General features: G+C 35.8%; 2 protein-coding genes across 2 annotated transcripts; one reads left to right on the top strand and one right to left on the bottom strand.

Annotated features, from left to right (window-relative positions):
- The first annotated feature begins 599 nt into the window (after positions 1-599).
- Positions 600-2,926, top strand: LOC104605577 (uncharacterized). The gene is made up of 3 exons (XM_010270399.3): positions 600-1,217; positions 1,308-1,408; positions 1,894-2,926. Exons 1-3 carry the CDS (start codon positions 706-708, stop codon positions 2,511-2,513), a joined length of 1,233 nt encoding a protein of 410 aa, XP_010268701.1. The 5' UTR covers positions 600-705; the 3' UTR covers positions 2,514-2,926.
- Positions 2,927-9,042: 6,116 nt separating this feature from the next.
- LOC104605576 (uncharacterized) lies at positions 9,043-13,456 on the bottom strand. Its single transcript, XM_010270398.2, has 2 exons — positions 13,257-13,456; positions 9,043-10,034 (listed from the first exon to the last, which is right to left on the bottom strand). Exons 1-2 carry the CDS (start codon positions 13,380-13,382, stop codon positions 9,240-9,242), a joined length of 921 nt encoding a protein of 306 aa, XP_010268700.1. The 5' UTR covers positions 13,383-13,456; the 3' UTR covers positions 9,043-9,239.
- Positions 13,457-23,123: the final 9,667 nt, after the last annotated feature.

Raw genomic sequence — 23,123 nt, 5'->3', positions numbered from 1 at the left:
AAGTCATACGATACGATACGATTGGGCTTGAAATTCTAGCGTAGGCCACACTCTGGTAGGTGGGGCATACCGTGCAGAAGGGTAATTTTGTCATTTAAATTTTAATGCTTGCCTTCCTTGTGGTAAATACTGAAGGGAAGGGCATTTCTGGTAATCAGCTTCGAACTTTAATTAAAAGAGAAGAGAAGAGGTACAAAGTGAATAAATCCAACCTAGGTTTACCTATAAACAACTTACCTGTACAAGCTTATGCTTCGCCGTCGAATCGTTTCACGTCCAATTCCCATTGTCAAGGTAGTGGGCCCTTGCCCAATCAAACAGGGCCAGTGTCCAATCAGGGATGAGGGATCCTTTTTCCCGAAGAATGTTGACTTGATCAAAAGGCCCACCGATCACGTTGGGCGTACCGGCCCACAGCGGGTGGCGTTTGTGTAATCTCTGTATGACTGGGTTAGACCGGGCTGACCGGCCCAGCAGATTCATCCCAAAACCCAAAGCCAAGAAATAAAACAAATAAAGAATTACGAAAGGCCCCACCACCCGGTTTGGCTTTGCCCTTCATGGTTAATTCCTCTCCCTCCTCCTCCCTTGGATCTCTCCCCCAATAAAAAGCTCTCCCTCAAGTCTCAATTCCTCAGGTCTCATACTCTCTCCTCACCTTCTCTTCTCTTCTCTCTCAAATCTCTTGAGAGAACCAGATAAGTTATGAAAGAGAGAGTCCGTTCTGCAACTCTTCTCTTCTATTTGCTTGCTCTGCTCTTCATGGCTGTCTCTACTTTCTTTCAGACAACCTCGACAGAAAAGCAGCAGCATTCCAAACGCAAGAGGAAACAGCAGAAACAACCCTCTTCATGGGATCAAATTAAGAGCTTACTCACATGTAAACAAATTGAAGGGTCGCAAGTTCACGACCCGTCGAAGAATGTTGGTGGGTACTCTAAGTTGGGAGCTTCCTGCAGTTCTATCTGTAGTTTCAAAGACGTTGTTCATGGCAACACGAGAGTGGTGCACCGGGCTGATAACTCGCCGGAGAGTAGCAGTGTGTGCCAAGAAACTGCACTGCTTAGTCGGAAATCGGTGGCTAGATCATCCAATCGGCCATCCTCGGGTTCGACGAGGCCGAGCGGCGGTGGAGCTTATTCGTCCTCGTCGAGAGGAATGCAATTACGAAAGCTCTCTGGGTGTTATGAGTGTCACATGATCGTTGATCCTGCTAGGTATTGTTGGACATCTTTTTCTTCCATTTATTCTTCATATCTGAATTTAATTAGCAGGCATGGAAATGCTGAAAATTAAAGTCTGTGCAGGTTTCCATCTCCGAGAACTACTATATGTGCTTGCCCCGACTGTGGGGAAGTCTTCCCCAAGACCGAAAACTTGGAGCTTCATCAAGCGATCAGGCATGCCGGTAAATGCGATCTTATCCCTTTATTTTTTGACCACCATCGACATATTTTCTTTTCTGGGTTTCTCATTCCTATCTAGAACTTCGTTTTTTTTCCTTCCTTTGCACTAGATTTGAGATGTTCGGAGTTTCAGACGAAAAATAAATAGATAAAACTGAGGCAATTTCTGTTTCCTTTATTTTTCCAAGGATCCTTAAACAAATCTTCCTTTTCTTCTAGTTCTGCGATTTGATGATAACAAACTTTAGTTCACCAATTACTGATTTGTCTTACCCGGAAAAGACGCCGACGCCTATTTGTCATAGACCTTGACTTATTTTTATAAGCAATAAACCTCAGTTAATGAAGGGTACTTCACTTGCGTCGTTTTCAGAGTTAAAGAGAAAAGAGAAAGATGATTATAAAAAGGCAAAAAATTTTATGAAATCCTTGTATTTTTTTTTTCTGTAATATAATTAATAAAATTTCTTATTAACGATTGGTACAGTAACGGAGCTGGGCCCTGAAGATTCAGGCCGGAACATCGTGGAGATAATCTTCAAATCGAGCTGGCTCAAGAAAGATAATCCACTCTGCAAGATCGAACGGATATTAAAGGTCCACAACACACAAAGAACCATCCAGCGGTTCGAGGACTGCCGTGACGCAGTGAAGGCGCGGGTGAGCAACAACACGAAGAAGAACCCGAGGTGCGCGGCCGACGGGAACGAGCTGCTGAGGTTCCACTGCACCACCTTAAGTTGCGCGCTGGGAGCACGCGGCACCACCAGCCTATGCGGCTCCATACCGGGCTGCGGTGTCTGCACGATCATTCGGCACGGATTCCCGGGGAAAGTGCAGGAGGGGAAGGGGGTGCGCACCACTGCCAGCAGCGGCAGGGCCCACGACAGCCTGGGCAGCGTCGAAGGGCGGAGGGCGATGCTGGTGTGTCGAGTGATCGCGGGCAGGGTGAAGCGTGTAGCGGATGATGTGGCGACGGAGGAGGAGGGCGTGTACGATTCGGTTGCTGGATACGCAGGAGTGTATACGAATCTCGAGGAGCTGATCGTTTTCAATCCAAGGGCCATCCTGCCTTGTTTCGTGGTGATATACAAAGCCCTTGACTGATTGATTAATAGTGTATGATGGATGGATTAATTAAGTAGTAATTAGCGGGTGGGTTAGCCGACCTAACTCTTGTTTGTACATATAGATTTTTCTATACATTCTGACGTCGTAACAAAAGTTTCCTCATTTTGTGATTTGTGACGAGAGGTCGATGGCCTACCTTATGGCCTATGATCTCTATCACTCTATGGTAGTTTTATTTTTTTATTAGTCCTTAGTCCTTATTCCAGTGCTTCACCTTCAACTGTTCCGGCTTCAGAACTCATATAAGCGTGTCAGCTGTTAATAAATGAATTAAATAATGATAATTATGAGGGACCCACAGTATATTACTGAATGTAAGTCAAGATATGGTGTTTTGTGAAATAAATTATTGAAAAATGCGGTCATGGCCCTACATTCACTTTGTTTTATATATACGTTTTGTCTGCTAATTCTCCAACATATATTTATATGATCTCTCTCTCTCTCTCTCTCTCTCAATGACAAGATAGATACACTGATGTCTTTTCTGAATTTTTAGGACCATCTGTGTTATATATCTTGTTTAGTAAGGGATGTAATCGGGGAAAGGAAATGGGTCAATTGGAATTGGGTTGGGTCTAAGATTGGGCCCAAATTCGAACACCTAAGTAAGCAGAGCCTTTTCTTTTAGTAAAATTAAAGCTGAACCCTGTTAAAAGGCTAGTTTGTAAGGTCTCCGCATTGGAGAAAGTTTAGTTTGTGCAGAAGAGAGAAGAGTTCATCCATGAACTCAAGGCGGGGAGGTAAGGTTATGAGGATGAATGAATTCATGGGCCCATCCCATGGACAAGTGGACATCAGTCTCAAGATATCTCTTCCACTACTCTCTCTCTACCCTTTCTAGTGTCATGTGAGCATAGAGCAAATGAAGGAGAATTATTAGGGAGGGCACGTGCTGACCTTGAAAAGGTTGCAATTATAAAGTTAGTATTGTTTTAACCTACACTGAACAAGACTCCATTTCCCTGTAACAAGAAACGAGGTTTGGATATGATAATTGCTCACACATGCCGTAGGTCTGTGTACTTGGTTGTTTCTCTTTGTTCCTAGTCTTTGGATCGACTTAGTACAGCTACAGCCTCATATAATTAAAATATTCTAGTTTAATATACTAATAACAGAGTAACTCAAGTGGAAGAAGCAGTCTTCTGAGTTATGAAACTTGATTTTATATATAAAGCCTAGTTAGTTGGGTTATAATTAACATATAAAATACATATATGTTTATGGATCAACTCTGAAACCAGAACCAATCCGATGAGGTCCATGAGAAACTTCCTCCTCTTGTCTGCTAACCAGTACTCTACATTTCAGCAGTGCTCTATCTGGGATTCGCATTTGGTAAATAACATGCGTACTTAAAAGTTAAGCAGCACGCCTCGACAGCTTGGTGTGGTCAGTTGGGCTGGTCTAGCTCTGCTGTTCATCCACCCATGTGGCTCAGCAGCTGCTGAAGCAGATAGATAATGCCAATGTAACAGTTGGAAGTATCATCATTAAAATATATAGAGATGGGTGTGTTTGGCTGTAGTCCGATCAGAGGCAAGACTGCCATTAAGAGCTATGCAATACATACACAGGGAGGTAGATCAGCAGGCATGAGAAAATGCTCTCGTCCTTTGAAAACTCAAGCTCCTCTCCCTGATAACCATAGCAGCTAGCAGTTAGGTATAAGACAAATTTGCACTCTACTAAATCTTAATAGCCCAGCATGCTTCAATCCACATTCTGCATGTGTCTGTGAAATCAGATATCTGTTCTTTTTGAGGTATGATTCAATTTAAGAGGAAGAGGAGGTGCTGGCCCATTAAGAGATGAGATGAGAGCAAAACGAATCACAGTATTAGTCTCCATTCAGGGATGGTCACGGGTTTCAAATTCACGGGCAGGAATATATGGTTGATGGACGCTACTGGCCTACTGTCTGTCCGGCTTGCCTCCTCTAATTGCCAATTCCAGCAGCCATTTTGATTGCCCTGGTACCTACCTACAGGGACCCATCCAAGGAAATTTCATGGGCCAATCGCAATCTGGTTTAATGAACTGTTTAATCCAATTGGACCATGTTTTTCATGGTTTCGAAAGAGAAAATTGAATTAGCTACAAGTGCTGCAGCCTGCAAATTTAGATAGAAATGGGTATATATGACTAGGATTTATAGTATATGCCATTTAGCATCTTATTTGTATGCTTGTATTCGTGCAGGAATGAGGAATCTTTGGTTCAATCATTTAATGAAACTGAAGCATTTTCACTGGTGACAATCACTCGAAAGAAACTGTACTTCTCAAACATCGCACTCATCTGTTGATCCTTAGTTGTCAAAGATTGAAAGCTTGCACTGGGTGGTGGTTAAACTCCCTAAGCAATACAGATTATGTGTCTGTATTGCTCAGGGAGGATGGTTCCGTTTCCTGACTTTTGTTCTGATACAAATATGTGTCCCCTCCGAGTTTGTGTTTATCTCCCCCGATGATTGAAAGCAGGTTGGATAGAGGTTTCAGATGTGTAGGAATAGCGACCCATCACTGTTTCAGCCTGTGAGGATGAAATTGATTGCTCGGATGTACTATTTATGGATGACTGTTCTTTGCCAAATTTCAAAACTGTTGTTATTTATTTGGCCGAGCATATTATGTGTTCCAGTCCAGGAAGGGTCCTCTTGTTCAGTTGGTTCATCACTTTTAAGGAATGAATCATGATCGCCAAATAATCTTCCAAAAGCATTGCCCTATATTCTTTTAGTCCTTCATTGGAAGGTCACAGCCGAGTCAGAATTCTTTTTCCTAAATCCTAATCCACGTGGGTTGGAATTTGATGCACCTTACGTACAGAAATGCTAGCTTATTGTGTTCTTTTCTACAACTGGTCTCCTGAGTCATATTTGGCTACTGCTCTCTCTCTCTCTCTCTCTCTCTCTCTCTCCTTTATTTCATCTCCACATTAATCCAAATTAAAGGTGAATATATATTAATTCATGAATGGTTGAGATGAACAGGTTCGTGCTCATCTTTGGCCAAATCTAAGTCCACTCATAACACTAAATTAATTCCAAATTTATTTGCACTGATGCAAAATGATGGTAGTGTAAATGATTTTGGTGCAAATTATGTCTTATTTTTATTTTAAAATTTATCTTATTTTGTTTGATTGCGGTATAAATGAAAGCAAAATAAAACCTGAAGCAGAATAAAGTAAACCCCAAAACACAATTAATCCAGAATTTTCATTTGCACTCCCATGCATTTGTATGAGTGCAAATAAAATTGCATTGCAATCAAAGGGTCAATTTGGCTCAGGGAAATGAGGGTGTGAAATCGGAGTAGTCCAACTGTTTGATTGGGCGGAATTGGAATTCCATTCCCATTCTTGGTGGAATGGCATTCCTTGGTTTGATGGCCATTTCCTCCCTCTTTCTTGGGGATGAGAATCCAGTCGAGCTGATTCCAATTCCCATCTAAACCAAACAAATAAGAGGAATAGACCATTCGGATTCCAATTCCAATTTCAATTCCGACTAAGAAGCAAACAATATATGTATATATATATATATATATATATATTAAAATGAAGCGGTCAAGAAATTTTTTCCTTTTTTTAAATTTTTTTATTTTTTTATTCCATGTCATTTTTGAAACAATCAATGAGATGCACTTTCCCAATAACCTAAATAATCACTTCTTCTAAAATTTCTCCTAAACTACCTCCCCCACTATCCCCCACTTTCTTCAAAATTATCACTAATTCCTATTTATCTAAAAAATTATCTCTAATTCAGTAGAGAGTTTCTATCCTAAATTATATCTAATTCCTATTTATCCTCTCCCCAACTTTTTATCTATATCTATCTAAAGAAAGTTTGGATTAAAAAATTTAAGGATTATTTAAATATTCTAACAAAATTATATAATAGCTTTAAAATATTTATTAAAAACACAATTTTTTTTTTCAAAATATATCACGATATTATATACTAACAATTTAAATTCTGTTTTTCCGGATTATCAATTTAAATATTATTCAAATAATAAAAACTTAACATTAAAAAATAAAATCTTATTTAAATATTTCAATAAATAAATATCATAAATAAAAAATATTATAAATATATAAATAACTATATAAAAAAAAATTAGTAATATGTAATAGCTTTAAATAAATGAAATTAAAGTAACAAAAAAATTTAAATATTTTACTTATTATTTAAATATTTAAATGAATATTTAACATAACCAGATTTTAAATAGTTAAAATAACTAAAATACGTAATAAATTTAAAAAAATTCATAAAAGTAGAAAAATAATTATAACATAATATTAAAATTAAGAATAATTTAATATATTGCAAAATGAACAATGAAAATATGTATTAATAGTATAAATTATAATTTAATGGATTGTTAAATTCAGTAAATAACATAAAAACTTTAAATATTTTACATATTATTTAAATATTAAAGCAACTAAATATTTAATGTAACTAGATTTTAAATAGTTAAAATAACGAAATTATGTAATAAATTAAAAAAAATTCTTAAAAGTAGAAAAATAATTATAGCATAATATTCAAATTAATAATATACAATATCTTACAAAATTAATAATAAAATCATGTAATAATAGTATAAATTATAATTTTATGGATTATTAAATTCAATAAATAATTAATATTTTAAAATTTAAATATTTTACATATTGTTTAAGTAGTTAAGTAACTAAATATTTTAAATAAAAAAAATATTTAACATAACTAGATTTTAAATTAGTTAAATAAATAAGTTGTGTAATAAATTTAAAAAAATATGAAAAGTAGAAAAATAATTATAACATAATATTGAAATTAATAATAATTTAATATTTTACAAAATTAATAATTAAATAACTTTAACAATAATTTAATATTTTTACATAATATTGTAAATAACTAATTTCACTTATATCAATTAATAATTCGAGAAAATAACATTCATAAAAGTTAATATTTATTAATAATAATTTTAAACTCTTAATATATATTTATTATATAATTATATATTCTAATATTAATATTTATCGTATTTTAGTAATTATTTATTATTTTTTGTAATAACTTTATTTTCAATATGATTATTTATAAATGTATTTATTTTTTGTTATTTATCAAAAAACTTTCAATAATTATTGGAGATTAAACTACTATTATTGAAATTTTTAAATTTTGTTTATTGTAGTTATTGTAGTTATTGTATTTTTATATAACTTATTGATGAATGTTTATTAGAGATTATACTATTATTTGAGATTATAGTATTTATTAAATAATTTAATATATTTTTAGTACTTATTGTATTTTTGCAATTATTGTATGTTTTTTCATTATCAATATATTTTCAATAATTGTGCATTTTCGCTATAAATTTTCAACAATTATTGGAGATTAAAATATTGTTACTTATCAAAGATGAGACTATTAATTTATCTGAAATTATGAGTGTTCATGAGTTGGTTCGGTTTGGTTGTAGGTTGTTTTGCCAACCAAATTGACTTGGTCAGTTGAAACTGACTATTTGTGAAAACCGACTCACTTAAGTTGTATCAGTTTGGATTGATTTTTTGGTTTGGTCAATTGGTTCAAAAGAAATTTAAAAATTAAATTTATGATATAAAACATTTTAGACTAAGAAATATGAGAAATTTCTCACTTTTTCATATTAAAAATTATATTTAAAATATAAAATGTTAATATATATCAATGGTCAAGTCATCTGATTTTGGTCGATTTACAAATGGACAAAGCGAAACTGATCCAATATGGTTAGGTCAAGTTGATCAGGTCGGTCGGTTTTATCAATTTAACGAATAAACCTAGCTGAAATTAATTATTGTTATTTTTGTATTATAAAAAAATTATTAAAAGTAGTATATAAAATATGAATAATTATTAATTATTTGAAGATTTGAAAATATAAAATAGTTGTATATTCTTATGTGTTTCTATTAGGGTCATTTAGTAGAACACACCTTAGAGTTTTATATATTTCTTTAAACCTACCTTATAGTTTTCATTTTAATAAAATATCTCATATATTTTACAGCTTATTTACTTAATCAACCATTCATTAAGGAGTGTTTTTTTTGCCATTAGGGCCATGATTTTTTCATTCCAAAAATACCCTGATCGTTTTTTTTTGTATAGAAAACAAAATTGACCAAATATAGCCAATAGAGTGGTTGTTCGTGTCTATTAGAGGCAAAAATGGTATTTTTATTTTTATTTTCTTTTGATAAAATTTATTTAAATGAACATTAGGGTCGACACTGTCATTTTTCACTATCATCTAATGGAAAATTGATTAAATCCATAGTAAATTATAAAGGGTATTTTAGTAAAATACAAACTATAGGGTAAATTTTAGTAAATCCATGAAACTATAAGAAGTGTTTTAGTAAATGACCATTTCTATTATTTAGATTTCCCTTAACAAATCCCGTGCATGACACAGGTCCCACTAGTACTCTAATAATATACGGTTGATCAGGACACCTTGTTACTATATTGAAAGTAAATACGATCAAAAGACTACATATGAGTGAACAAGTGAAATACATCGAGTGGGTGGGATGCATATCCATGTCCTACGACCTTGATGCTTGACAAATCAGAAGCCAGAAGGAGATCATAATTAATAACTATCCTACTTCCTCCTCCGAGAATTATACATGTTACACAAATAACGCCTTCAACGTAGTGAACAAGTCATACTTGTACCCTGTGGTGTGGAAATGCTGACGTGGAATGATCCTAGTGTACAAATAGAATGCCACGCAGGCAATAGCAGGGCCCGCCCAAAAGACCCAGTGCCCATTCCAAAGATGTCCTCCTCTAACAAGTGCTGGTCCAATGCATCTTGCTGGGTTCATCCCCACACCGGAATAACCCTTCTTTGTCGTCAATGTGGTTGAGACAAACACCAAGAGCCCCACCACGGCGCCGATTATTGAGCACACAGTAACGGGCCCTAGGGCTTTAGCTTGACGATGATCGAAGGCAATCCATATGGAAGCGAAGAGGAACACAAATGTACATATGATCTCCAGCCAAAGTGCTTGACTCGTCTCTAGACCCATGGTAATGGGTCCATTAGGGCCCTCTGCGATGATGACGTTTAAGGTGCAACCCCCAAGTGAGAAAGTATGTTGTATTGTGCCACTAACAACTGCCTTAAGTGCAAGTGCGCCTAGCACACCACCGACGCATTGAGCTAGAATGTAAACGGCGGCACGAGAAAGGGAGATGAGACCGATGAGTGCAGCGGAGAAGGTGATAACCGGGTTGATGTGGCCACCGGAAATAGGGGAAGTGGCAAGCAGCAGAACTGTGACGGAGAGGAATACGAAGAAGGACATTACTAGGTTGGGTGTTTTGGTGTCGGTTTCATAGGAGGAAATGACTAAGGTGTCCAGTGCAAAAACGAGGATGGCGGTGCCAAGGAGCTCCGCCACAGATGCTTGCCAGACCTGTAATTAATTAGCCACTTGATATTAATAAATTGACTTGAGAGACAAGCTAAAATCATTAATCCAACTACAGTCCGGCCCCTTCACTAATATTTGTTGTAATTTCAATCAATTATGTTAAAGTTGTCACATGGTTTATTTAATTTTCAATCATTCACAAACCATATTTATCATCGGTGAAGATTTTAATGGCATTAAAAATGTTAGCTGTGATGTATTATATATCTATGGTGAGATTGTGATGTATTATATATCTATGGTGAGATCGGTTTCAGTGCTCATAAGACTGTGTTTACACTATTCTTATAGCTTTTTACAGCCGTGCATTGAGAATATCTCCCCAAGATTAAAAGGATTGTGCAAATTTTTACAGCCGTGCATTGAGAATATTTCCCCAAAATTAAAAGGATTGTGCAAATAGTATGAGCACGGTTTCGTTACCGTTTTACATTTTTTTTTGTTGCAAGGTAGGGCTGTTCATGGGTCGGGTTGAGTCAGTTTACTGAGATTTTTTCAACCGACCCGACCTGGTCGGGTTACCTGAAATTGAAACCGAAACCGACCCTGTGTTAAGCAAAACCGACCTAGTCGGTTTGAGTCGGGTTGGGTCGGTTTCGTCTCTAAGTTCAACCATGGTAATAAATTGATAGATTGGAAAAAGAAGACTGAAACTTGATGTAAAAAATGACACCTAATTCTATTAGAGAAAGAAGACTGAAATTGGTAGGGGGCGGACCAAGTTAGAATAGAAGTTATCAAGAAAATAGAAAGTCAAACTGTATTAGATAAAGAAGACTGAAATTTGTATATTTCAAGAAACCTTATAATCTAAGTAAAAAAGGACACCTAATTCTAATTGTAATTAGTTGCCTATTTGGTGTAAAAGACTATAAAAACTAGGATCCTTTGATTCTTTTCTTTAAATTTTTCCAAAAAAATTCCTTATCTAATTGTCTTACAATACTTGCCATTAATGTCATTCCTAACTAGAAGACTAGAAATTAAGTTAGGTTGTAACTAGGATAGAGACAACTTAGTTAAGTATGAACTAAGTAGGTTGTAAATACTAACTAGGAACTAACTACTAACTACTAAGTCGGTTCGGTTCGATTTATATGAAAACTAAAACCGACCTGAACCATCGGTTTATGATTTTTTACAACCTAAAACTGACCGGTGCTGAAGAAAACCCGGTCGATTCAAGTTGGGTTGATCCGCGTTGGTCGGTTTGATCAAGTTGGATCTTCTTATAAATAACCCTATTGCAAGGTGCATATATTAATTGATACATATATATTTTGTTTAAAATCATTAAACAAGTTTTGGCAAAATCTATGATGCAAAAACTATATTGTGAAGCAAAAAAAAAAGTGAATTGATGATAAAATAATAGTCACAATTGATATCTTTAATAGTTACCCAAAAAAGTTGATATCTTTAATAATGTTGTGGAAATATTCATTTAACTCCCATTTGCAGAAATTTTGCAATTAATTTTCAATAGGCCACCTTGTGATCCCATTAAATCTTTGATTGGAAACATTAATCAAGCTTTTAATTACATGCACAAGTTCATATTATATATCCACTATCAATTTCGCAGCCATTGAGGGCAATATGGCACAAAAAATGGTATGCTACCTAACAAATAACAAATGATAACCAATCAGCTGCTATTCACTTAATAAATGTAGTAAATGGAGGCATTGTACATTTTCCGTACCATTGAAATGGTCTATTAATAAATGTAGTAAATAAGGCTGTTCTTGATGTAAAATTTTGCACCTACCCACAGAGGAACATGCTAAAACTAATTTAACAAAATTACCCATTAAATAGGCTGAAAAAAAGCTACAACTGTAGCAATTGTAACATAAAAAAATTTACTTGAACAAAAAGGAATACATTACCTAAGCAAATGTTACGTCAAATGTATGAAATGCTTACCCCGATAAATAAATTACCCAAAAAGAAACATGACCTAAAGGGCAAAAAATATCAAGAAGAATCAATAATTATATGGTGCCTAGAAAGCAAGAACACAGTACCTATTAGATGCCATTCTTCAATCTTAATTATGATGCAGTGGAACTATTATCTCAATTAAGCTGCTTTAATGGTATTGGCTATAACTTGACCATGTGATTGAAAGTGCAACGATGACAATCAATTTTTCTCTCTAACATGTCGATCACTTTGTCAATAAAACATAGTGGGACTGAAATCAGTTACCCGATTTAAAAGTAAGGTTTAAATACCGATTCGGAAATGGAACCGTTCTAGCCATTGGTTTCTGGGTCAGTACTTTGACTGTCCGGATCAAATGGTTCAGAAAGTTTGAATATTTTAACAGTGATATATTATCTTATCCATTAGATTGGAATATTAGGGTAAGATGCATATAAATATTACCCATTAGATTGAAATATTAGGGTAAAATACATATAAATATAAGAGAAAATAAAGATGAAATGAGAGGTATTTGAGAAGTTGTCGGCTGAAAGTGTTTAGAAGAAGAAGAAGAAGAAAGAAGAGGAGGAGGAGGGCTTAAAGGCTGCAACAGCGACGACGATGGTGATGGCTAAAAACTGGAGTAGATCTGAGATTTCTCAGTCTCAGATCTCACTCTCTCTCTTATAGATATGTCATCTAGAGTCTAAACTTCTCTTCCCTTTTCATTTTGTTGTGACAAGTTAATAAACCACAAATCGTTCTCTGGGCCGAACGGTTCAACATCAAACCATCCAGGTAAATGGTTCATTGACTAATTTAACGGTTTTTGACCAGAGATTGAATTTGGGGTAAAACGGAATCGGTTGCCTAAAGGGTTTCTGGTCCGAATGGTTCGATCGTCCAGGTCTACGATAGTTCGAAAACATTGCTTAAAAGCATTAGGCCCGGAGCCTCGGGCCATACTGATTAAAACAATATAATCCAAAAAAAACATGCGGTAGTCAAACTAGCTTCAAGCTGCTCAGACTTTCATGCAAAAAAAGTTCAATGTGTCTTTTAACTGTCAGAAGATCTTTTCAAAAAGACTTGTCAAAAGACCCCTTAATTTTTTCACTCAAATAAAAGATCCAATACCAATAAATAAAATTTAAGGTTTCTTAAATTTACAATGCTGGAGAGAGAGAGAGAGAGAGAGAGGATATTCTGATCAGTTGGGATAACAAACGAAATAAGTTTAGGGTTTACAAATTACATGCAACAGGCGCCTACCTTCAAGGAGAACAATTCCTCCAAGCCGAACCTTTCACTCAAGGTAGTGGGGCTGTGCTTTTTCCCATCCTCATCCTTGTGGTAGAGATTCTCTTCATCCTCTCCAATTCTCCCGTTTCTTGCCATGTTTAGACTCTTCAGACTGATAAATCCTTACATAAATATATATATCACACATATGGAGAGAGAGAGAGAGTCATGCATGTATAAATACAAAGCAAAAGAGACCCTTAAAAGATTTTGGGCCTATTAATGAGTTCAATAGGTGCAGCAGATCTTTTGTAAATTAAAAGTAATGGTTGGACTCGAAGATGTCGGTTGGTCCTGGCACATAAATATCTCCTAACAAATACGAGTATAACCATGTTGACCGCTAAGTAGGGGCGTCAATGGATTGGGTTTGGGTTCCATTCGAATCAAAAATCAATTTGAACTGGTTGGATGGTCTAATAAGACATATTTTAAATTTAATGGATTGAAATCAACCTGCTCCATCTATAATTAATGAATTTATATTATATTGAATTGGGTTGAAGTACGGGTGTTAATGAATCAAATTTGGGTTAGACCCAATTTAAACATATTAAATGGTCCGGGTCCGGGCATTGAAATGAACCAATTTAAAATGACCCAAAATATTCATCAAATTGGACTAGATCTAATCCATTTATAATAGATTCATATTGAACCGAATCGGATTGGACCAATATCCGATCCATTGAGATGGTCAATCCCAACCGAGAATGCGCGCGGTTGGTCATTGGTTAGTGATCTTATAATAAATATCCTCACATGATCAAGTCCCTCTCTGGGGGTTGAGGTTGACGAGCGACTTGGAAGGGTGTTATAGTCATTTAGGAATTACAAAACCGATTAATTAATTAAGCTCAGACTCACAGCATAAACTTGATTCAATATTTACTTACTAGTAGTGTAGTGACTATAGTCTATTCGTCGTTTAATTAAAACTTAAAAGCTAACGACATTTACCGGCTCTTTATTGCGGCAGTGGGCCAGAGAAGGTGAGTACAGTAAATGCGTCGTGGGTAGTTGACCGACGGTATTAAATTACAACGTATGCAAGTGGGATCCATTAAGGTGGCGTGTCAAGTTCTTATCCAGCTGCGTTGACCGAGACCCTTCCACTGCTCAGTGCTCACCTGATTGCCCTGATTGATCCTTCTTAGTATTCAATATGTTGCACACAAACATTTCTAACGAGTCTCTGTTTCCATATGAATTTGGATGCTAAGATTTAGATTCGTTCTACTTCCATATCTTATCTTTCACACTCAACCCTTTATAGATTAGAGGATGAGCCAAAACAAGGTCTACTGAAGTCTGTTTGTAATAACAATAACAAAACTATTTCTCCTTCATTTCTGTACTTTTTTTACAAAATATTGAAAAATAATCAAAAAGAGTAAAATCGACTCATTAATAACAAAAAAAAAAGTAATAAAAAATGAAAATAAATAACCAGGTCATCATAAAACCTGTTTTAACGATCGGGCAAAGAAGACGACAAAAACGGGTTTTGCACATACTGAATTCATCCAAACCCAATCCGTGTTTCGGACGGTTCGCACCAACCGTGATTCATATGGTATATAAAATCAGTAACAGTAATCAATTAATCAACAATAATAGAATTAACAGTAATTAATAAAAGTTATTATCAGAAAAATACAAAAGTCAACTGTAGGTCTGTACTTAACAGTAATTATTTTAAAAAATTACAATTAAATAATTAGCAATATTTTAATAAATATAGTATTTACTGATTAATAAATTACAGTATTTATTAATTAACAGTAATGTAATAATTGCAATATTTTTCATAATTACAGTATTTTTCACAATTTTTAATAATTTAGGTAATTTTAAAAAATACAGCATTTATTAATTAACAGTGTTAATAACAGTATTTAATTAAATTAACAATATTTTCAATAAAGTGGTATTTTGTTAATTACAGTATTTATTTAAAATCAATGTATTTATATTGTTTTTTAAAAACAATGTATTTACAAAAACCAAGAAAATTAACAGTAATTATTTTCTAAAAATTACATTTAATGACATTTAAATAATTTAGAGTATTCTAATAATACTTTATTTATTAATTACAGTATTTATTAAAAATAATGTATTTATTAATTAACAGTAATTTAATAATTACAATGTTTTTAAAAATTACTATACTTGTCATAATTTTTAATAATTTATATTATTTTAAAAAATACGGTACTGATTAAATAACAGTATTAATTACAGTATTTAATTAAATTTACAGTATTTTCAATAAATTAAATAGCAGTATTTTCAATAATTCAATAAACCAAAATTACAGCATTTTTGATAATTAAATAACAGTATTATCAACAAAAATAATGTATTTATTAAATAACAGTATTTTCAAAGAAAAGCCAAAAACAAAGTAACAAAAATAAACTGTAATTATTAAAAAATTAACAGTAATTTTTGTTATTATTAACATTAGTATAGAAAATACAGTATTTATTAATTAACAGTATTGAATACAGTATTTAATTTACACTATTTAATTATAATTATAAGTAATTATCAGAAAATTAATAGTAATTATTTTGTATAATTAACAGTAATAATTTATATAATTAAAAAAAATCAACATATGTTAATTTTATAATTAACAATAATTATTATTAACTAACACTAATTTACAATATTTTCAATAAATACAGTATTTATTAATTGACTGTATTTAATTATAGTTAAATACTTTAAACGGTAATTATTAAAAATTATAGTATTTATTAATTAATGGTATTTTCAAAAAATAAAGTACTTAGTTAATTAATTGACTGTGTTCAATAAATACAGTACTAGCGGGGACCTGTGCTATGCACGGGCTTTTATTAAGTGAAAGCTAAACATTAGAAAACTATATTTTATAATTCTATTTAGGAATGGCAACGGGGTGCAGTGGATAGGGAGCCACTCCCATCCATGTCCTTGCACAAAAAAAAAAAAAAAAAACCCATCCTTATACCCATCCCCATCCCTGTGCGGATCCCCACTCCTTGCCTTTTCTTTTATGATGTCAAATTCATTTTATTTTTTACTTTTACCCTAAAAAATAAAATAATAATTTACAATCATTTCAAAATAGTTCCAAATATATCTAAATATATTCAAATACATTCAAACATACCCAACCATATTCTTAAAGATATTAATACAAATACCTTAACTAATTCATAAGAAAAGCCCTAAGTTTTGGGCTTCAAGGCCTTAAACCTAATTTTTAAATTAATCAACATTTTATTAAATGTTACTAAATTTACTAAGGCCTCGTTTGGTTCACAGGAATAGGGGTCTAGAATCGGAATTGGAATGGGGTATTCCGATTCCAACTGTTTGGTTGGGCAGAATCGGAATTTCATTCCCATTCCTGTTGGAATGGCATTCCTCCATTTGAAGGAATGGTCATTACCTGCCCCTCCCTTGGGAATGAAGTCTCATTCTTGCTGATTCCAATTCTCATTCCCATTCCTGTCTAAATCAAACATACTATGGGAACAGGCCATTATGATTCCAAAGGATTTTGAATCTGATTCCGACCGCAAACCAAATAGACCCTAATTTATTTTTTTTATGTTAATCTTTTTACTTATTTTTCTAAATTTTAATTTTTACATATTTTAATATTAGTTTTCCTACTTTATAAATGTAATTTATTATTATGTTTAAATGCAATGTTACCAAAAATTTCAAAGGACTTTTTACAAAATAAATGATAAAGTTTGGACATTTGACAAAATTAATTATGTTTTTAAAATAATGACAGAAACAGTGAGCGGGAAAGTAGTTTTAATTTTCTAGGACAAAATTTCTCTCAATTAAAAGACTCCTCATAGGAATTCTCCCCCAACTAAAAGAGGAGACGATGATAACGGGAAAGCAACCCATGGAGTCGGTGGTGATGGCTCCGACCAAAAGAAATTATACAATCTACAAGTCCCATAAATCGAGTGCATGTTGACAAACGGCATACAAAGGAAGACGCAACATTTGTAGACAATTTTTGAAGGACTCACACCGAGATTCGTAAGTTTTTAAGTGCAACTCAGTTGTCCATTCCTTCACACAAAGTTGTTGAAAGCAGGGGACCTTCATAAAATTGGAAAAGCTACTATTTTCATCTATCTGCTTGGCAGCAAGCTCAGGATCCTCTTTCAGAGGTTTCACAACAACTATGTCGTCACACCTGCATTGACAAGTCCTCAGCAATATGCGTTGCATCAGGACTATCAAGTTTCGCAACGATGATGAGAACTCTTTAATTTTTCCAAACAAAACACTCAGATCTTTCATCATCCATCAGTCTGATCAATTCGAACTTACAAAAATGTTTTTTGTTTTACCGTACGTAGATTCATCCTTTTCTGGAGAGAGAGAGAGAGAGAGAGTGAGAGAAGAGATCGGAGGAAGACTTACCCCGCCGATTTCTGTGTCTGAGTGCATCGGGAGGATGGAGACAATGAATAGTAACTTCGGCCATGGGCAATTTGGTCAAAGAAAATATTTTTTTTGTCCAACTCACTGTTTTTGTCATTATTTTAAAAATATTACTGATTTTGTCAAATGACAAAACTTGGTCAATTATTTTGTTAAAGCCCATTTTCAAATGATGTTTAATGCTTTACTTAATTTTAAATATTAATTATTTTAGTTTTACTTTTTTCCTACTTTTTAAATGTTATTAATTATTTAGTTTTATTTTGTTAAAGCCCATTTTCAAATGATATTTAATGTTTTACTTAATTTTAAATTTTAATTACTTTAGTTTTAGTTTTTCCTACTTTTTAAATGTTACTAATTGCTTATTTTTAAATATTGATAATTTATTAAAAGAAAAGCCAAAAAATTATTGATAATTTCTGGTAATTTTCTATAATTATTAATAAATCACTGTTAAATAAAATTTGAATAACTACTACAAATTTATGGTAATTTCTAGTAATTTTTAATAATTACTAAATAATTAACTGTTAAATAAAGAGAAGGGAGATTAATTATTACTAAACTAATTAATTGAATTAAGGGCCAGGTTAAATACATGAACTTAATGATTTATTTTAAGTACATTAATTACTTTACTTAACTATTTTAAATTAATTAAATTAAATTTACCAAGTTACTATAAACTAAATTAACTAAACGAAATTAGTATATTGTATTAATGAACTTAATAAAATGGTGTACCTTACTTTTAATTATGTTTATATAAATATAATTAATTAAAATTTAATTTTAATAAAGCTAACATTATATAAATAAAACTATCTTAATCAATTATTATTTCAATGAAATTATATTAAATTTAAATTCATCTAAAAGTAATAAATTTTAGAGTTATCTAAATGTAATTAAATTAATGTAATAACTTAACAGCAATATTATGACTAACTTACCCTTTAGTTAACTAAACTACAATAACATAACATTAACATAACTCAACAAATTTTTTTTTTTCGCTTCAGCATAACTCAACAAAGTACTGTAAACAAAACTAGCCCAACTAATTAATTAACAGCCCAATCTAAGCGAAACCGTTCTAGTCCAGTTTGATATATGCAGTCGGGCTAGATCAAACCGAAACAATTTAGGCTTTGTTTGGTTACAATGCAATTTTTTTTTGCACTAATACAAATGAACGGAAGTGCAAAAAAGAAAAATGCAAATTCTCATTTAATTTTGTTTTGGGTTTTATTTTATTCTGCTTCATGTATTAATTCACTTTATTTGTAGTTTTGTACGGCAATCAAACAAAATAAGCTAAAATTTAAAAAAAAAATAAATCAGAAATTATATTCAAATCATTTACATTGCCATAGTTATACATCAGTATAAATTTATTTGCTTTGCAACCAAACACAGCCTTGTGTTATATAACCAATCTTCTTCACCCGGTAAGGAGCTGTCCGCTGTAGTGTTCGCTAGCGAATACAACGATGTCTGGACAATAAGACAGGGGAGAAGGCCAAAGGGGATGTCACTCTGTCAGTTCTCAAAAATCATAGTCTTGCTTGTGACAAGAACGACGATGAAGAGAAGGAAAAGTGGAGTGGTATTGGAAAGTTGCAAATATGTAGGTTTTCTTTTCTTAGAAACGTGGAAGGATGAAATGGAGTTTCAAAGATAAGGGGGATGCGGAGATGTAGGTTGATCGGTTTTGGAAAATTGCCTTCTTTGTCACGATTGTAAAACCTTGATGATGTGGCTAATGAAGATGAATTAGGGCCCTGATGAGGTGGATTAATGAAAGGGCTGTGTAGAGTAAGGAAGAAAGGAGAGAGAGAGAGAGAGAGTTAATGACAAAACAGGGATAGAGTAAGGGAGGAATTCAACAAAAAATGGGAATAGGGGGAGTGAAAGAAAGAAAGGACTGCTGACGTGGCATTTAACACTACATTATATTATATAATAGTATAATATAGTCCGGACCACTAAGGAGGTATTTGACAACATCCTTTATTTTATTTTTGTAAACAAAAACAACTGTCAGGTCAATATGTATGGTTTTTTTTTTTCTCTAAAGAAATGCCATCTCAGCAAAATTATGTTGTCTTTGCCGATGTGGCCATTGTATTTGTTTTTAAAAAAAGAAAACCACTTATTCAACAGGCCATCCATTCGAATTGGATAATTGGGTCGTCGACCCAGAAATCGGTGGCCAAAATGGTTCTATTTCCAGGTCATTTTTTAAAACGTTATTTTTAAGTGCTTATTCAATAAGCGTGTATTTCCTTTCTGGTCTGTCTTAGCCTGCCACATCATTTTAAAAATACCTATACTACCCCTATTTGAAATAAATGGTTATTCAGCAAAAGGCTCATGAACACTTAATAGAATAATCACTTTTTTTTTTTTAAATAAGCACTCCCAAAATTGGCCTTAATTGTGTTAGTACTAACATATCCTCCTCCCATTTCTCTTTGTTTCTCCGTCCTCTACTCTCTCCTTCTCTCTCATCCAGCCTACAAACCCGACTGCTGAGGCTCTCCAACTAGAGCTTTAATCTGGTTCAAGATAGTTATTAATTGTTTTCAGATTAAAGAGGTGACAAAGAGACTTATCCCTTTTCCTCTCATAACAAAATCCCAACTCCTTTTTCTTTGTATTTTTTTTTCCTTCATGATTTCTAAGGCTTCTGATGGAGGGTGATTTGGCCCGACCTCGCAGCACGGGTACACGTGGGCGTGACCTTGCTCAAACAGTGACTCAGCATGACAGCGCAACGAGCGTGAGCACAACTCGGAGGGAAAGTCCCACCGATTTCAATTCAACAACTCGGCAGGTAAACTACTCGCCGGAAGCCGCCTTACCCGCACCTCCTCCCCGGGGTTAAGGCACTTCGGGGCGTCCCGAGTTTGGGGTGCCCTGACCTCTCTTAAGGCCTGGGCTCCTCCCAATGGACCTCAGGCCATTCCCAGGCAAGAACACACCGATCCATCTCTGGACACCCCAAGGCATAGACACCTCGGGTCAGCTAGCTCGGCATAACTGGCTACAGGCAGCCCGTCACTCAAAGGACAGCCCGGCTCAGGGTAATTCGCGGGAGGGTAGTTCGATATACCACAGGAGGGCTTCCTCCTCGACCGCCGTACCCGACAAATCTGTGGACAGCAGACATGTCCCTTGTTAGATAGCACCGCGTCTGCCACCTTTAGAAAGGTGTCCCGCACCTGATAGGTACATACCCTGCAACGACAGCCCCGCGCGTGCCACCTCAGTCTTGCCTGTAACGGCTGTGGTAGACTGACAGTGGCGGTTATACCTGCCCTGTCAGAAGTCAGAGGGCCTGAAGCAACGGAATTCTGTTATAAGGGACTTATTCTCAAGGAACAAGGTATCTTCGAATCATCTGCGCAACCGACACTCTTAGCCTTCGTTTTCCTTTTGCTTCTTGTAGACAATACTGACTTAAGCATCGGAGCGTTCCCGCTGGGAAACCCCCCGGGAGTTCTTCCTCTTTCCTCTCGTCTCAGGTACCTCTCAGGAGCCACACGAGTGCCAGCTAGGAGTGACCGAATCACGCTACATCATTTGACGTCGTTTGTGGGAAACGCTTCAAAAGGCCTTTCTCTCTAAACTTTCTCAGTTCTTTTCTTCCTTGAAACAATCCAACGCTCATGGCTTCCTCTGGCAACGTCGGACGAAGCACGGAAATGGATAACTCCAGGGAACAACCCCAGCTTCCTACTGTCTGTATTGGACAGTTCACTGTTCCCCTCTTAGCGGACGGAATCCCCAGCTTGAATGTGCCTCTCACAGTGGCACTTGTCGTCGCCCCACTCCCTACTACAGTTGGAGCGACGTTCACCGAACCTTCGGTCGTGCCCCCAGCGGCCAGCCCAAACCAACTGGAGGACTTGATACAGTGCATGCGGGCCATGCAGGCCCAAATGCAATAGTTCCAACAACTTCAACTCTATCAACAACACGTACTGCACCAGGTCTCCTATCAACAACACGTACTGCACCAGGTCTCCTATCAACAACTACCTCAACCTCAACTTCAGCAGCTGCAGTTCCCGCCTCGGCACCCAGCCTCGCAGCAAGCTAAGTCTCGCCGCCAGGACGAGCGTCCCTCTGGCCAAGGAGAGGCCCCCCAAAACCTCCCATAAAACCAGGCCTCCCCCCATGGCAGACGAGAGATACCGGCTACCCCGATCTCACCGCGAGCGGATAGGTCGGGAGAACCCCAGCTCGCTAGGTCTACATCACCTCGGCAGTCGAAGTTTGAAACCCCACTCCTTGAGAACCGGTTCGAGGTCCTAGCAACAGACTCCAAGCAGGATCCCTCTGTCCGCAGCCATCACTAGTAGACCGGGCTACTTCTTGCACAAACCATACCCGGACAGTGCAGAGATGAGCAACACGAACGCCGAGCCCACCAAGAAGCAGAGGAGCCACCGCCGAGCTCACAGATGTGTCACCCGCGATTTGCCCGAGCTCATGGGCAAAGAAGAGGTAAGCTCGGCCGAAATCAAAGCTCCCCTCCTCTCGGTTCCATCCCCCCAGTCTTCCGAACTTCTGGCAATCCCAATGCCCAAAGAGTTCAAGCTCCCCCCTCTTGACAAGTATGACGGGTCGTTTGACTCAAATGATCACGTAGATGCCTTTCAGTCACAGATGCACCTGGCGAGAGCCAGTGAGTCGTGCATGTGCGTGGCTTTCTCCACTACTTTTAGGGGAGCAGCCCGCACGTGGTACCGGAACTTGGCACCTGGGTCGATAAGAAGTTGGGCACAGTTTGCACAAGCCTTCACGTCCCACTTCGTCACCAGCAAATAGTGCCCGCGAACTGAAGAAAGCCTCCTCAGCAAAGTGCGAAGAGAGGGAGAGTCCATCCGGGGCTATATCAAGCGGTTCAACGATGCTTGTATGCAAATACCATGCTTGGACCCCGCCGTATGCCTTGCAGTAGCCAAGAAAGGCGTGACACACAAAGAGTTCAAATGGCACATGGTCGTCAACCAACCAGCGACCATAATCGAGTTTCTGAAGCTTGCGGATAGGTTCATAGCCACAGAAGAAGAGATCAACCAAAAGGGCGAGGGCGCGCCCGGAAAAAGGAAAAGGGAAGGACAGCTTTCCAGTCAAGGGGACAACCGAAAGAAAAAGGACACTGCTCAGGGGGCAAAGCCGGGTCAATTATTCTAACCTCCTGTAGCGGACTGAGCTGATTACACTCCATTGAATGCGAAGCGGGCTGAAATCCTGATGGCGATCAAGGATGCCCCGTACGTGAAGTGGCCACCCCGTCTGAGGGGGAATCCCAATGAAAGAAATAAAATCTGTATTGCAGTTTTCACA

This window comes from Nelumbo nucifera, chromosome 1 (assembly GCF_055504915.1).
Source record: "Nelumbo nucifera cultivar China Antique chromosome 1, China Antique-T2T, whole genome shotgun sequence".
Lineage (NCBI taxonomy): Eukaryota > Viridiplantae > Streptophyta > Magnoliopsida > Proteales > Nelumbonaceae > Nelumbo > Nelumbo nucifera.
The sequence above is the reverse complement of the archived record's forward strand: the minus strand, read 5'-3'. Positions and strand labels throughout refer to the sequence as shown.

Coding starts and splice junctions, on each gene's coding strand:
- LOC104605577 (XM_010270399.3), top strand. CDS start 706: ATGAAAGAGAGAGTCCGTTCTGCAACTCTTCTCTTCTATTTGCTTGCT. Junction 1,218..1,307: donor ATGATCGTTGATCCTGCTAG/GTATTGTTGGAC, acceptor AAGTCTGTGCAG/GTTTCCATCTCCGAGAACTA. Junction 1,409..1,893: donor TCAAGCGATCAGGCATGCCG/GTAAATGCGATC, acceptor CGATTGGTACAG/TAACGGAGCTGGGCCCTGAA.
- LOC104605576 (XM_010270398.2), bottom strand. CDS start 13,382: ATGGCAAGAAACGGGAGAATTGGAGAGGATGAAGAGAATCTCTACCAC. Junction 10,035..13,256: donor AGGAATTGTTCTCCTTGAAG/GTAGGCGCCTGT, acceptor AATTAATTACAG/GTCTGGCAAGCATCTGTGGC.